The sequence below is a fragment of the Hyperolius riggenbachi genome, chromosome 2 (assembly GCF_040937935.1).
Source record: "Hyperolius riggenbachi isolate aHypRig1 chromosome 2, aHypRig1.pri, whole genome shotgun sequence".
Taxonomy (NCBI): domain Eukaryota; kingdom Metazoa; phylum Chordata; class Amphibia; order Anura; family Hyperoliidae; genus Hyperolius; species Hyperolius riggenbachi.
The window spans coordinates 68,684,672-68,699,055 of NC_090647.1; the positions used below are offsets into that span (position 1 = coordinate 68,684,672).

Consider the following 14,384-nt stretch of genomic DNA (forward strand, 5'->3'; position numbering starts at 1 on the left):
AGCAAGCTCAAGTGAACCAGAACTTCTAGGAGTGTGTAAGGGGCTACAAAAGGACCAAAAAGCCCTCTTTAGGGCCAGTGCACACCAAAAAGTGCTAGTGTAAAAGCAAACGCTCAGCGGTTTTTAAAGTGATTTTTAAGGCGATTCTAGGCATGTGCCTAGTGATTTTCTAATCATGCCTGGCAATTTTTAGAGCGTTTTGGTGTAGCATTTTTAAGCTTCTGTAACAAAAACGCTCAGAAGATCGCTCTGATCTAGCGCTTTTCAGAGCGATTTCCCACTTTCCTATACTTAACCTTGAGACTGAATCGCCTCAGAAATGCTGCAAGACCCCCGTTTGGGCCTATTTCCACTACATGCGGATTCTGAATGCAGAAAACTGACTCCAATGAATGCCTATGGGAAATCTTCATCAGAAAAATCGCGTTTAGTGGAAACAGGCCCATAGGCATTCATTGGAGTCCGTTTTTCTACATCCAGAATCTGCGTGTAGTGGAAACAGGCCCTTAGCGTTTGGGAAAAAAGCACATCGCTCTGATGTGCTTCATCCCATTCAAATACATTAGCCAATCGCTTTGAAGCGCAAGAGTTTTAAAAAGTGCCCAGAAGCACTCCTGGGGCCATATGCAATTCACATTTTCCCCTTAGTTATCTCCAAGGAGATAATTTTTCATCTTCAATTTAAATGAACTTTTTAGCGCTTTGCAATGGAAAAAGTACTCAAAAGTAGGTGGAAGAGTACTGTCAAAATTATTTTGAGTAATTGTTTGCTGTGGTGTAAAAGGCATTTTACACCACCACCTAGGAGAAAATGTAGGTGAAAAAGTGAATTGCATTTGCCCCCTGGTGTGCACCAGCCCTCACTCTACCTCCAACCGGAATGATCTGAAATACCTTCTGTTTTAAGATGGCAAACTTTTGTTTTGCTGAACATTTTAGTAAGAGGGCGTTTTGGTCCATTGTAGCCCCTCACACACTCCTAGGAGTTCTGGTTCACCATGAGCTTGCTGGGTAATCTGTAACACTGGGTGTTTCAAGTCCTACTACATAGAGCCACATTAATCCATACCGTGCACTAAGGAGAATCAACCAATCCAAAACAAATGTACTGTATGCATGTAGGATTATTGTGGCTCTGTACAATTAACCTCCTTGGCGGTAATCCCTAACTAGGGTCAGGGCAGAAAAAACGCAGCTCAGAGCCGTAATCCCGACCTGTGCTCGGGGTAGCCGCCGTATATGCGCAGTGGGCGTTTCAACATACCTCCCAGGGGATCCCGACGTTGGCTACCATTATTCTTCAAGACGATACCCAGCAATCTCACTTTAGGGTTGCAGCGCCACCCGGAGGATGGAGGGAAAACTGCAGCGCTGGAGCCAGGGAGGTGAGTGATTGCTGGAACTGCTGCAGATCTCCCTGGCGGCATGATTTTTTTTCTAGATTTTAGGGTCTGAAAGGGTGCAAAAAAATTGCACCACTTTTAGCCCCTAAAATCCGGAAGGAATCATACCGCCAAGGGGGTTAACAAGCTGACACGTCATGGCATTCCAGCGGTTCTGGAGGTGTGGTTAGCTTACAGGGACAACAAAGGATGATTTGCATATTCAGCAGTGGTGCATCGTGGGAGACATCATATGCTCACTCCAACCAGAATAATCGCAAATACCTTCTGTTTTAAGAAGGATAACAGGGTGAGTTCTGCATTTTCTCCCCAGAAATGTTTTCTAGCCAGGTGGCATGAGAAAGCAACCAGGTGGGGGAATTGGATATCTATGGGCAATAGATTACTGGCAGAGTCATTCAAACTGATTAAAATCAATGTGTTTATAGAGATGGGCGAACATCAAAATTTCACTTTCCGAAAATGTGAGAACCGACCGTTTGCAGCGAGCTCCATAGACTTTAATGGGCAGGCCAACTTCTACAACCTTCAGGGCATCTCTGCAGCCACAATTTATTTACGGCCGCTACAATTTTGTTTTGCCTTCCTAAAAGATAACTTTATTTTCATTCTTAAAGCAGGATCGTCAGGCACAAAATCAAATTCCAGTTACCCACTGCTCTGTGTTTATTATATAGTCTGCATTCCAATATAATCATACATTTTTCTGCTGTAATGAATCTTATCTCTATTATCTCATACCTATTTGGTGCATTGCCAGGAGAGGGAAGCTTGTTATCTTCCCTCCCACATCCCTGCTCCTCACTGATTGGCTGAGGGCAGTTCAGTGTGACACAGAGGGAAATGCACCTCACCCCTCTGCAGAAGCTGATGAAGTACGATCTATGCTGTACTTACATGTGTTTGCAAAGCATTGGCTTCAGTCAGAGGTAGTAAAAATGGAAAATGGCTGGAGCAGTTTCTGCTTTATTTACTATATAAGATTCACTGAAATCAAAATGTGGACAGTACAATACATATGTTATGTAAGTAGAACAAGCATTGATCTACTTATATATAGTATGTGTTGTTGTTTTTTCCTGGAATAGTATAGTTGTCCCTGCTGCTTTAACACTGCCTTTATGATTGAGACCCTTACTCAATGAATTATATTGTGTTTCACTTCTCCAATTGGCCTACTTATTTTTATTCTTTATAACCACTAACCATAATATATAATTCTCCTTATTCTTAGGATATTCCATACTTCAGGCCATCATGGAGAAGGCTGGCCAGAATGGGTGGCAAGTGAGTGCAATATGCGTAGAAAACTTCAATGATGCCAGTTACAGACGTCTTCTAGAAGATCTAGATCGGCGACAAGAAAATAAGTTTGTCATAGACTGTGAAGTAGAAAGACTTCAGAATATCCTCGAACAGGTAATTACCATTTTATCGACCTTAGTAATACATTTATTTTAAATGCACGATTATGAAATTCTACCAATAAAAAGTCTTTTGTACATTTCATCTTCCTGAGCAATGTAAGAGCTACAATACTTTCTACCCCGCAGTAAGAACTTGGCAGGATGCTTTGTTAGAACTGGTACTGTAACTAGTGTAGTTGTTCGAATTCGGCATTAAGGTATTTACTTTGTTCTGGAAAACATCTTAGTCTTCAGTAGTCTTGTTGGTCGAGCATTACGGTTTTCGGGAACGAAACACATGCATTCAGCACCACTTCAGCATCGAACAGCTGGACAGCACCGAACAGCTGGAGTGCGTTTCATTTAGCTCCAATACTTCTATCTTGGAAAGTGCATGAATACTTTACCCGACGGTGAACACCACAGCTTTATCTCCGCACTCTTCCTCGTGTACATGTACCCTATGTGGTTGCTGGCAGAACTTGGGCACGCATTTGACGTCACACATGCGCCCACGTTACGCCAGCAACCACGTGGGGCGTGTCTACTGTATGTAAGGAAGACGATGGAGCCAGCGTTGGACACCGACAAGTAAAGTATTCATGCATGGGCACCAAGGGGACACATTTTAAAATAGGGGGGAAATCGGTGAGGCGGTGCCACAAGGCTGATTCCGGATTGATTTCAGCATGAAATTGATCGGTAATCAGCCTGTGGTGTATGAGCACCTGACAGATCTCTCGCTAATCTGATTTGATTAGAGAGAGATTTGTCTTTTGGTCGAATCTGCCCATCATCGCTAGATGCATGGCCGCCACCTTAAAGAGAGACTGAAGCGAATTAATTTTGCCCTTTTTACCTTATAATTCGCTTCAGTACTCTCAGAAAAGTAAACTGCTGCATCCCCGCCGCTAAACGAGCACTTTAGACCCCCCAAATCCCTGGGGGGGTAATCTGGCTGGCATTTCCTGAAAGAGGCAGAGCTTTCAGCTTCAGCTCTGCCTCTCCTGATGTCAATTGCGGCGAATCGCCGCCTCTCCCCGCCCCTCTCACTCTTCCTTCATAGAGAGGGGCGGGGAGAGGTGGAGATCTGCTCGTCGATTGACGTCAGGAGAGGCAGAGCTGCGCGTGAAAGCTCTGCCTCTCAGCACAGCAAAATCCACAATCAAGTTGGTCATGGATGTTTGCCCGGCGATTTGGGGGGTCTTAACCCCTCGTCTAATGAAGCGAATAATAAGGTAAAAAGGGTCAAATGTATTTGCTTCAGTGTCTCTTTAAGTGTACCACATTAAGATCAATATAAGAGCTTCCGTGGTAGAACACAAGTTAAGTAACAAAGATTATATGGTATCGTCACTAACTGCCTTTCAGAGAGGCTCACAATCTAGACCCTGCCATAGTCATATGTCCGTTGTAGTCTAGGGCTATTTAGAGTGAAGTCAATCAACTTATCTGTTTTTGGAACATTGTGGGAGGAAGCCTGAGTGAGCGTAAGAAACCCACCCACACATGTGGAGAACATACTAACTCCTCACACAAAGTTCTTCGAGCCGAGGATCCAGCACTGCAAGGCGTGAGTGCTATCCACTATGCCACTGTGCAAGTATAGATTTGTACATAATCTGCTCTGTACCTAAAGTGGCCTATCTTGTTATTTATTTTTTAATAATACCAGCTGCCTGGCTGTCCTGCTGATTCTCTGTACTCTAATACTTTTAGCCACAGACCTTGAACAAGCATGCAGTTCAGATGTTTTTGACTAAAGTCTGATTGGCTTAGCCACATGCTTGTTTCAGGTGTGTGACAATACTGCAGCCAAAGAGATCAGCAGGAATCCCAGGGAACTAATATTGTTTGAAAACCAATATAGCCTACTCAGTTCAGGGGTTCTTCAATCCGTTAACAGCTTCAAACTACATTTTTGTTTGAAAGCTGCTGCTGCATTCTATACCTCTGTCGGCATATCTCGTTTGGATGTCCAGTGCAGCCAGATGAGCGGGTGGCAGGGAGCAGTTATAGTTACCCGTTCCGGACAGTTTAATCTCTTCCTCCACCGGTGGCTTTGAATGTCCAACATGTCTTCTGGGTCCCGATCACATCCGATCACGTTAGAACTGGATCCAGGAGGCCTTGTCAGCATTCCCCGGTGGTGGAAGACGGGTGATGGAAGAGTCTTTTCTATCTCTTCCACCACCCAGAAGACATGTCGGGGTTACATTGCCACCGCAGCGGAGGAAGAAGAAGCTGATCCAGCCAACTGGACAGGTAACTATAAAAGCTCCCTACCGCCCGCTCTTCATACCCTGCTGAACCTGCCAGGTTGGGGAAGGAAAACTTCCCCAGTGGCAGGAAGAATTCAGCCCTGCAGCCAAGTAAAGTTTTACTTTATTTGGTTGCTAATGGTTGAATAGCTTCTGCCAATAAATGATGATATGATGATGATTATATGACCTCTCTCTTATGGGTGTGGTTTTCATTAAAAATCATTCTTATTTTTATTATTGTTATACTGTGCAATGAAATAGTGACAAGCCGTATTATTTGTTGTGAAATCAGCATCTTTTGATGATTTCGGGATTCTGTACTCTCTGTCCCTGCAATGTCCCAGCTTGCTCATTTGTATTTTAAGTGTCTGGGACAGATATGAGGCAGAGAGGGGTCAGGACAACTTGGGTCAATAATCTAGGATGAAACAAACAGGAACTCATCCACTAGCAAAACATTATACAATGGGCCACCTGAATACTGAACTCTGCTGCTAATTTCTTGCAGTATTAATAAGTCAATACATCAGTTTGATGGGTTTGTCCTTGTCCTTGTCCTGTTATGACAGCAGTACAGCATACTCCTCGCTCTAGCGGCTGACGTCACTTCCGGAAGTGACGTCAGCCGCCAGAGCGAGGAGTATGCGGTGGAACGCAAGGAAGAAGATATGTATCTTGCCGCCGCTGCCCGCTGCCCAAACTGTAACTAGCTGGAGGGGAGCGCAGAGGGGAGAGCCCCGAGGTGAGGGAGAGGGGGGGAACTTCCCCTCTCCCCGCCAACTGTGGCCAAGGCTTTCCCCTCATGCTGCCACCCCTCCAGCCCCTACAAAACGGCCCCGAGCGGGCCCCAGGGAGGGTGGGGGCCCGCAATGAAATTCTGCAGGGGGGCCCGGTGGGGCCTAGTTACGCCCCTGTAAAAGAGTAACTCCAGTGAATATATTGTAATAAAAAAGTGCTTCATTTTTACAATAATTCTGTATAAATGATTTAGTCAGTGTTTGACCATTGTAAAATCTTTCCTCTCCCTGATTTACATTCTGACATTTATCACATGGTGATATTTTTACTGCTGGCAGGTGATGTCGGTGGAAGGAGATGCTGCTTGCTTTTTTTTGGCAGTTGGAAACAGCTGTAAACAGCTATTTCCCACAAGGCAATGCGGTTTACAGACAGGAAACTGTCAGGACCATGGTCCTGACATCGCACTGTGGGAGGGGTTTCCCCACAATATAAGCCATACAGAACCCCCTGATGATATGTTTGTGAAAAGGATAAGATTTCTCATGAGAAAGGGGGTATCAGCTACTGAATGGGATGAAGCACAATTCTTGGTTACGCTTTCTCCTTAACCCCTTCAGGACCACAGTGTTAAACCCCCCTAAAGACCAGGCCATTTTATGTAAAATAGGCCACTGCAGCTTTAAGGCCTCGCTGCAGGGCCGCACAACTCAGCACACAAGTAATCCCCCCCCCCATTTTCTCCCCACCAACAGAGCTTCCTGTTGGTGGGGTCTGATCGCTCCCCAAGTGTTAAATAAATATTTGGGGTTTTTTTACAATAAATTTTACTGTTTATTTAATTTTTTTCTTTCACGGTGATTGGCTGTTATAGGCTTCAGCCTATGAGAGCCGATCGCTCTCCTGTGTCCCAGGGGACAGCCGTGTCAAACGGTTGTCCTCTGTACAGCGCTGCTGTATATCGCAGCACTGTACATGCTAATTAGATGGCGGTTTTGGCGTCTAACAGTCTCCGAGCGGTGATCACCGCTGGGAGACTACCAAGTGGAGATGCGCACGATCTGCAAAAGCGAGCCCCAGGACATTACGCCGATCGGCGTTAGGCAGTCCTGGGGCTGCCGCCGGGGCCACACCTATCAGTGTGACGCGGTCGGCAATAGGTTAACTGTCCCTCAAAGGGGCTCACAATCCAATCCCTACCATAGTCATATGTCTATGTATGTATCGTGTAGTACATGTATTATAGTCTAGGGCCAATTTAGGGGGAAGCTAGTTAACTTATCTGTATGTAGTCCACATCCAAGGATGTATTCCATTATTGCAGGTCATCTGGGTGCGCGGCCGGAGGTTGGTTGCACTAGATGGTGGCACGGCTATAGCTTCAATGCTATAGTCCGTGCCCCACGTAAGAGTAATTCGGTGTTCTGGTGACCCCGAATTACTTCTCCCTCCGAGTTGCTTCGACTCAGCAGGGGAATAGAATGTAACGCCACCTGGTAATTCAGCGGTTGCAGGTTGAGCCATCAATCGGCTCACCCTGTGCCCAACTGACCAGGCGGCATACTAATACGGTCGTGTTTTTTTCAGATCCTTGCTATATTTCAATGTGCCACTCTTTGAAATGAATTACTTTTAAAAGTATAGAGGGAGTGTGATTACACTTTATTTAATATGCTATTGGGCATAGACTGAATGTGAGAATTGTTTTTAAACCAAACCAGTAAGTTCCCAGGGTGAAAAAAATGAGATACATCGTCCTCGAGCCCACCACTGCAGGGCTAGACCCTTTTTTAGTTTACAGACATGCTTGTCACCGGCTGCAGGCAGCGAGAACATATCTGACAAGAACTTGTCTGATATGTTCAGTGGGTCCCTGTATGGCAATGGTGGAATCCAGGAGGAGATGGGAAGCCTCTAGACTATTCAGAGGCTTTCCTCTACTTAGTAAAGTATAGACTAACCAGCAAGCTCATGGTGAACCAGAACTCATTGGAGTGTGTGAGGGGCTGCAATGGTCCCCTTACACACTCCAATGAGTTCTGGTTCACCATGAGCTTTCTGATTAGTCTGTACCTCTCGGTGTTACAGGCCCTACTCCATAGAGCCAAATTAATCCATGCCATGCACTGATGAGGATCAAACAATCCAAAACAGTCTGTATGTATGTTGGATTATTATGGCTCTGTACAAATTAACAAGCTGACACATCATTGCATTCCAGCGGTTCTGGAGGTGTGTTTAGCTTCTAAGGGCAACAATGGTTAATTTGCATATATTCAGCAGTGATGCACTGGGAGACATCTCAAGCTCACTCCATCCTGAATTATCGCTAATTCTTTCTGTTTTAAGAAAGCAAACTTTTGTTTTCCTTAGTAAAGTATCTAACTTTTTGGGGAGGATAGTACAAGCTTGCTTTAAATACACTATGGTAGAGCTTAAAGGAAACCAGAGATGAACAATATTCAAAGTTTTATACATACCTGGGGCTTCCTCCTGCCCTCCAGGATTGCTCCCATGCTGCCGTCCTCAGTCTTCTCCAGCTCCGGTACCGCGACTGCAGTACTATTCTCCACCGGTTTGGGATTTGGGAGCCAGTGCCAGATCCAGAGCTGGTGAGGAGGACAAAGGAAGCCTTCTTAGGATTCAGAGGCTTCCTCCTCCTAGGGTAAGTACCTCCTAGGGGCTCTTTTTTCCCTTAATAAGCTGCTTTAGTAAAGCAATTTAACATTTACTGTACTCATCTTATGTGTTTCATGTTATACTCTTAAATACAGGTTCAACTTAATAGGCCCATCTTCCTAATGAAGTAATGCCCAGCATCTTGTATTTTCTAATGCCATCAGAACTTCTACTCGTATATTTGTATTGTGTATTTCACAGCGTGTTACGCGTGGCAGAGGCTCCTGATGAGGGTTTTATGAAGGTTTTTATGATGTTCCATGCCCCTCGCTGGTGTAGCCCATTTGCGGAGCCCTCCCGATATTAAGCAATATTTGGGAATTTAGCAGACGATACATCACGGAGACGTAAGGGAAGGCTAGGCAGATATGACATTTTTATGGGTTGTAAACACTCCACTTTCATTGTGAGGCTTCATCTCCCAGTATATAGCTACATAAAGGCAGCTTGTTAGCGGTTTGTGGGCCTCCCAGGACATGGCTGTAATTGCCACATTTTATATTTATTTCATTCCCTGCATTTGCCAGCGAAGACATCTGACATATTAGCGAGATTCTTTCTAGTGCTGCTAAATTGATGGATGGACCCAGAATAAAAATATTAAAGGGCGTCCTTCTTGCAGCTGGAGTGTTTCATTCTGTTTATTGCTACGGGTAACAGATCGTCTTCGTTTTTTATTTTTATGCTGTATTTGTTAAGATGGCCATACAACAGACGACTAGGCGGCCGATCGACCATCCAATTTGTTTAATTGAATTGGGTGAAAATCGTTGCCGCCAAGTGCATGCCCGACCGGCCAGTCGACCAATATCGGGACAGAATCGCGCATCCTGCAAGATGTGGGTCCAAAGTTGCGTTGCGGTACGGCGGTGATTTCCAAAACGAGCAACGAGATGACGAAACTTTCGCATTCTACTGTATAAATGCATATGGGGGGCACATTTATACAGTGGAATGCGAAAGTTTGGGCAACCTTGTTAATCGTCATGACTTTCCTGTATAAATTGTTGCTTGTTACAATGAAAAATGTCAGTTAAATATATCATATAGGATACACACACAGTAATATTTGAGAAGTGAAATGAAGTTTATTGGATTTACAGAAAGTGTGCAATAATTGTTTAACTCAAATTAGACAGGTGCATAAATTTGGGCACCACAAAAAAGAAATAAAATCAATAGTTAGTAGATTAGTAGATTCTCCTTTTGCAGAAATTACAGCCTCTAAATGCTTCCTCTAGGTTCCAATGAAAGTCTGGATTCTGGTTGAATGTATTTTGGACCATTTCTCATTACAAAACATTTCTAGTTCATTCAGGTTTATTGGCTTCCGACTCCGAGCGTAGACAGCTCTCTTTAACTCACACCAGAGATTTTCAATTATATTCAGGTCTGGGGACTGAGATGGCCATTCCCGAACGTTGTACTTGTTCCTCTGCATGAATGCCTCAGAGGATTTTGAGCAGTGTTTAGGGTCGTTGTCTTGTTGAAAGATCCAGCCCCAGCGCAGCTTCTGCTTTGTCACTGATTCCTGGACATCGGTCTCCAGAATCTGCTGATACTGAGTAGAATCCATGCATCCCTCAACTTTAGCAAGATTCCCAGTCCCTGCACTGGCGACACAGCACCACAGCATGATGGAACCACCACCATATTTTACTGTAGGTAGCAAGTGTTTTTCTTGGAATGCTGTGTTGTTTTTCCTCCATGCATAATGCCCCTTGTTATGCCCAAATAACTCAATTTTAGTTTCATCACTACACAGCACCTTATTCCAAAATGAAACTGGCTTGTCCAAATGTTCTTTAGCATATCTCTGTTTGTGCAGTGGGCCGAGAAAAGGCTTCCTCTGCATCACTCTCGCATACAGCATCTCCTTGTGTAACGTGCGCCAAATGGTTGAACGATGCACAGTGACTCCATCTGCAGCAAGAAGATGTTGTGGGTCTTTGGTGCTGGTCTGTGGGTTGACTCTGACTGTTCTCACCATTCATCACTTCTGTTTAGCCGAGATTTTTCTTGATCTGCCACTTCAAGCCTTAACTTGAACTGAGCCTGTGGTCTTCCATTTCCTCAATATGTTCCTAACTGTGGAACCAGCTGAAATCTCTGAGACAGCTTTCTGTATCCTTCCCTTAAAACATGATGGTGAACAATCTTTGTCTTCAGGTCTTTTGAGAGTTATTTTGAGACCCCCATGTTGCTACTCTTCAGAAAAAATTTAAAGTGGAGGGAAATTCACAACTGACCCCCTTAAATACTATTTCTTATGATTCACCTCTGTATGTAGGTCAGGGGTCACTGAGCTTACCAAGCCAATTTGAGTTCCAATAATTAGTTCTAAAATGACAGCAGTGCCCAAATTTATGCATCTGCCTAATTGTATTTAAACTGTTATTGCACACTTTCTGTAAATCCAATAAACTTAATTTCACTTATCAAATATCACTGTGTGTGTCTCCAATATGATATATTTAACTGACATTTTTTATTGCAACAACCAACAATTTATACAGGAAAATCATGACGATTAACAAGGTTGCCCAAACTTTTGCATCCCACTGTATTTACCTACTTTTGGACGGCTTCTTCTCTTCCTCCACCAGCAGGTCTTCTGGGTCCCAGTCACATCCGATCATATGATATGACGTGATCGGGATCCAGGAGATGGTATCAGTGTTACAGCGCCACCTGTACATAGCAGTACATCGCTGCTGTGGTGAAGGTAGAAGAGGCCAATCCAGTTGTCCAGACAGGTATGTATAGGAGTTCCCTGTCCCCGACCCTGCTGCCTCACATCCTGCCGAGCCTGCCAGGCTGGGTATGGCACACTTTCCCAGCGGCAAGAAAAATTTGGCCGTGCATCAAAGGGGTTAAAGGTTCTAAGTTCCGTTCCGCTTTAATGGACACCTTATTGGACGGACTGTGGTAGGGATTTGGCTATAATCTCCTCTGAAAGGCAGTATGGTTGCTGTAAAGCACTACAGCACATGAATACATAATAATAATAGTGTTTAGCACACAAGCACTTCAGTATTTTCTAAACACCAGCTCTAGCTGCTCATCTTATTGCATCTAGCTAGAAAAAAAGAGGCAATGTGAAAGTCCACAGATTTTCTTTGTTTACACTTAGAGCCTCAGTTGTTCATCCTGGTCAGTGTGCATTATGTGTTCATAGGCTGAATGGCAAAATTCCATAAACCACTTGTCTCCTTTTCCACCCTGGTGGGGGGCGGCTGAGTCACTGATAAACGCTGCTGATGTCTACAGTGACTGCTCCTGTCAGTGCACAACACAGCGCCCCTGTGTCATTCCCTCCATACACTGAGTGAGGAGTCATCTACCAATGAATTTGGACAATTTTAGTTATGTATTTAGGGGTTGAGTCACAAAGCTTACTTCATTTTCATTTAAAGGGGCACTACAGCGAAAAACTGTAAAATATAAAATATGTGCAAACCTATACAAATAAGAAGTACAATTTTTTCCAGAGTAAAATGAACCATAAATTACTTTTCTCCTATGTTGCTGTCACTTACAGTAGGTAGTAGAAATCTGACAGAAGTGACAGGTTTTGGACTAGTGCATCTCTTTATAGGGGATTCTCAGCAAGGCTTTTATTCTTGATAAAGTTATTCCCTAAAAAGGATTTAAACAATGATGCTGGCCAGCTTTCCTGCTTGCTACACAGTTTTTTTGGCAGTTGGACAGAGCAACTGCCATTCACTAAGTGCTTTTGAAAATAAATATATCCCTGAGAATCCCCTATAAAGAGATGGACTAGTCCAAAACCTGTCACTTCTGTCAAAACTCTACTACCTACTGTAAGTGACAGCAACATAGGAGAAAAGTAATTTATGGCTCATTTTACTCTGGAAAAATGTACTGCTTATTTGTATATGTTTGCACGTATTTTAAATTTTACAGTTTTTCGCTGTTGTGCCTTTTTAAGGGAAACCTGAGGCAAAAAAAGTATTCATACACACCTGGGGCTTCCTCCAGCCCATTTCAGACCATTCCCTCCTTTGACCCTCCTCCAAAACAGCCTCAATCCTCCTCTGTCGGTCCAGATATATCTTTTGGTTGCCGTGAATTGTGCAGGCGGAGAACAGCAATGGGGAGGGGGGTGCGCACAGCCAGGACGTGCATATGTAGTATGCCCCAAATGGACACAAATGGCAGATTTACGAGGACAGACAGAGGAGGATCAAGGTGGCCTGAGAGGATGGCAAGGAGCGAATAGGCTGTCGGGGGCTGGAGGAAGCCCCAGGTATTTGTGAATATTTTTTTTTTGTTTCAGGTACACTTTAACTGTAAGGAGAGATAATGCATGGGATAAACAAGTAAGGAGAGGTAAATCATGAGTTAAGTTAGATAAGGGTCTTGATTCACAGAAAGGTGCTAACTGTTAGCACTGCTATACACGCGTTTTAGCGTGTTTTCGCGTGAAAACCCAAGTGGACCTAAACTCAGAACTTCCTCTTTACTCTAAAATATATGCAGCAGCATAATAACTTTTAAAAAAAGATTTATTTATTACAACTTATAGAACTCCTACTATAAACCTGCAGTGTTTACTTTTTGGACATTCCTGGGAGCACAGAAAGGGTTAACCTTCAGTGTTTACATATTAGCACAGAACAATGGCACAGCTGACAGCCTGGTTTTACACTTGCTAATATCAGCTAATTACACAGGCTGATCTCTCAAAGCACATAAGAATGAATTTTTAGCAATTAGTATATGTGGTCTCCTTGTCTGCTGTGCAAGAATTTAGATCCGCATTAAGTCATTTAAGGAAAGATACATTGTGAGTTAATAAGCATGGTGAGATAATTCAACAGAAAAGCTTTGTGAATCACCCCTATAGACATTACTGGAGCCTCAGGTGTAGCTTTCAGTTTAGATGGTGTGAATGCTTCTGGGGCCCGTTGCCCACATATGGATGTATTTATTAGACAAGACAAATAACATTTATATTGCTATATATTCACGATAAAACACAAGATATACAAAAAAGCTGCGCTCAGCACATATATAACCAGCTTGAAGCAAGCAATGTTACGGAAAAAAAAAACGTGCTGTCAAACCTCAAGCGCCGGTATATGCGGGCATTCCAAAAGCAATTCAAAAAGTGTGAAATCTAACACATATAATCAAAGTCCATAAACTTGTTTCATATGGAGCGCTCCTGCGTAATGTAATGTAAAAGTCAGTTCTTCATGAAATCAGTAAGCGCTTCTTTATAGATAACACTGCGATGAACTTCTATATAAATAGATGCATAAGACCATCAGGAGATTCCCCCATCAGGTGTGAACTCACCAGATCAGAAGACCACCAAGGCCAAGTCACGCTTCTGGGGTATAGGCCACCCCACAGCCTCTCTGGCAAGCCTCTCTCTACACGCACAGATCTCCCAAATGGATGGTGCTGTCAGTATGACAAACAAATGCTCCTCATCGCGTAAAAGTCCATAAAATACTTTATTGCACGTTTTCCAGTTAAAATTCAAAAATGTCCATAGGACACAGCAAGGGTCACTTACACATAAGCTCTATATGAGCCAGTGGGGAATGCGCAGGGCATAACCATATAATGTTGTATTCAATGGCTTCCTATTGCTATCAAACCCACTGTTCGGTATAGTGAACCCACCAATTGTAAAACTAGGAAGTTTAAAACAGCAGCAGCGTGTGAACTCCAGCCGCGTCCGACCAGTAGCACACGCGTCACGTCACGCCGTAGCTCCGCCCAACGTTTTGTTGCTACGGCAACTCATCAGGGGCACGGAGCTACGGCCATCAGCGTCCTAAATAGTAAACGGAAGGGATTCCTGCGCATGCGCTGGGCACTCGGTCACCTCAACCAATGAGCACCAGCCCTGCAGCGCC

The 14,384-nt window shown here is 43.9% G+C and overlaps 1 protein-coding gene across 7 annotated transcripts in view; it reads left to right on the forward strand.

Moving 5' to 3' along the window:
- The window catches only part of GRIA4 (glutamate ionotropic receptor AMPA type subunit 4), a 516,232-nt gene that overhangs the window by 246,291 nt on the left and 255,557 nt on the right, over positions 1-14,384 (forward strand). For all 7 annotated transcript variants that reach the window (XM_068266875.1, XM_068266874.1, XM_068266873.1 and 4 more), the window contains exon 4: positions 2,638-2,822. In XM_068266875.1, coding sequence (XP_068122976.1) covers positions 2,638-2,822 — 185 coding nt within the window. The remainder of the gene's footprint in view (positions 1-2,637; positions 2,823-14,384) is intronic.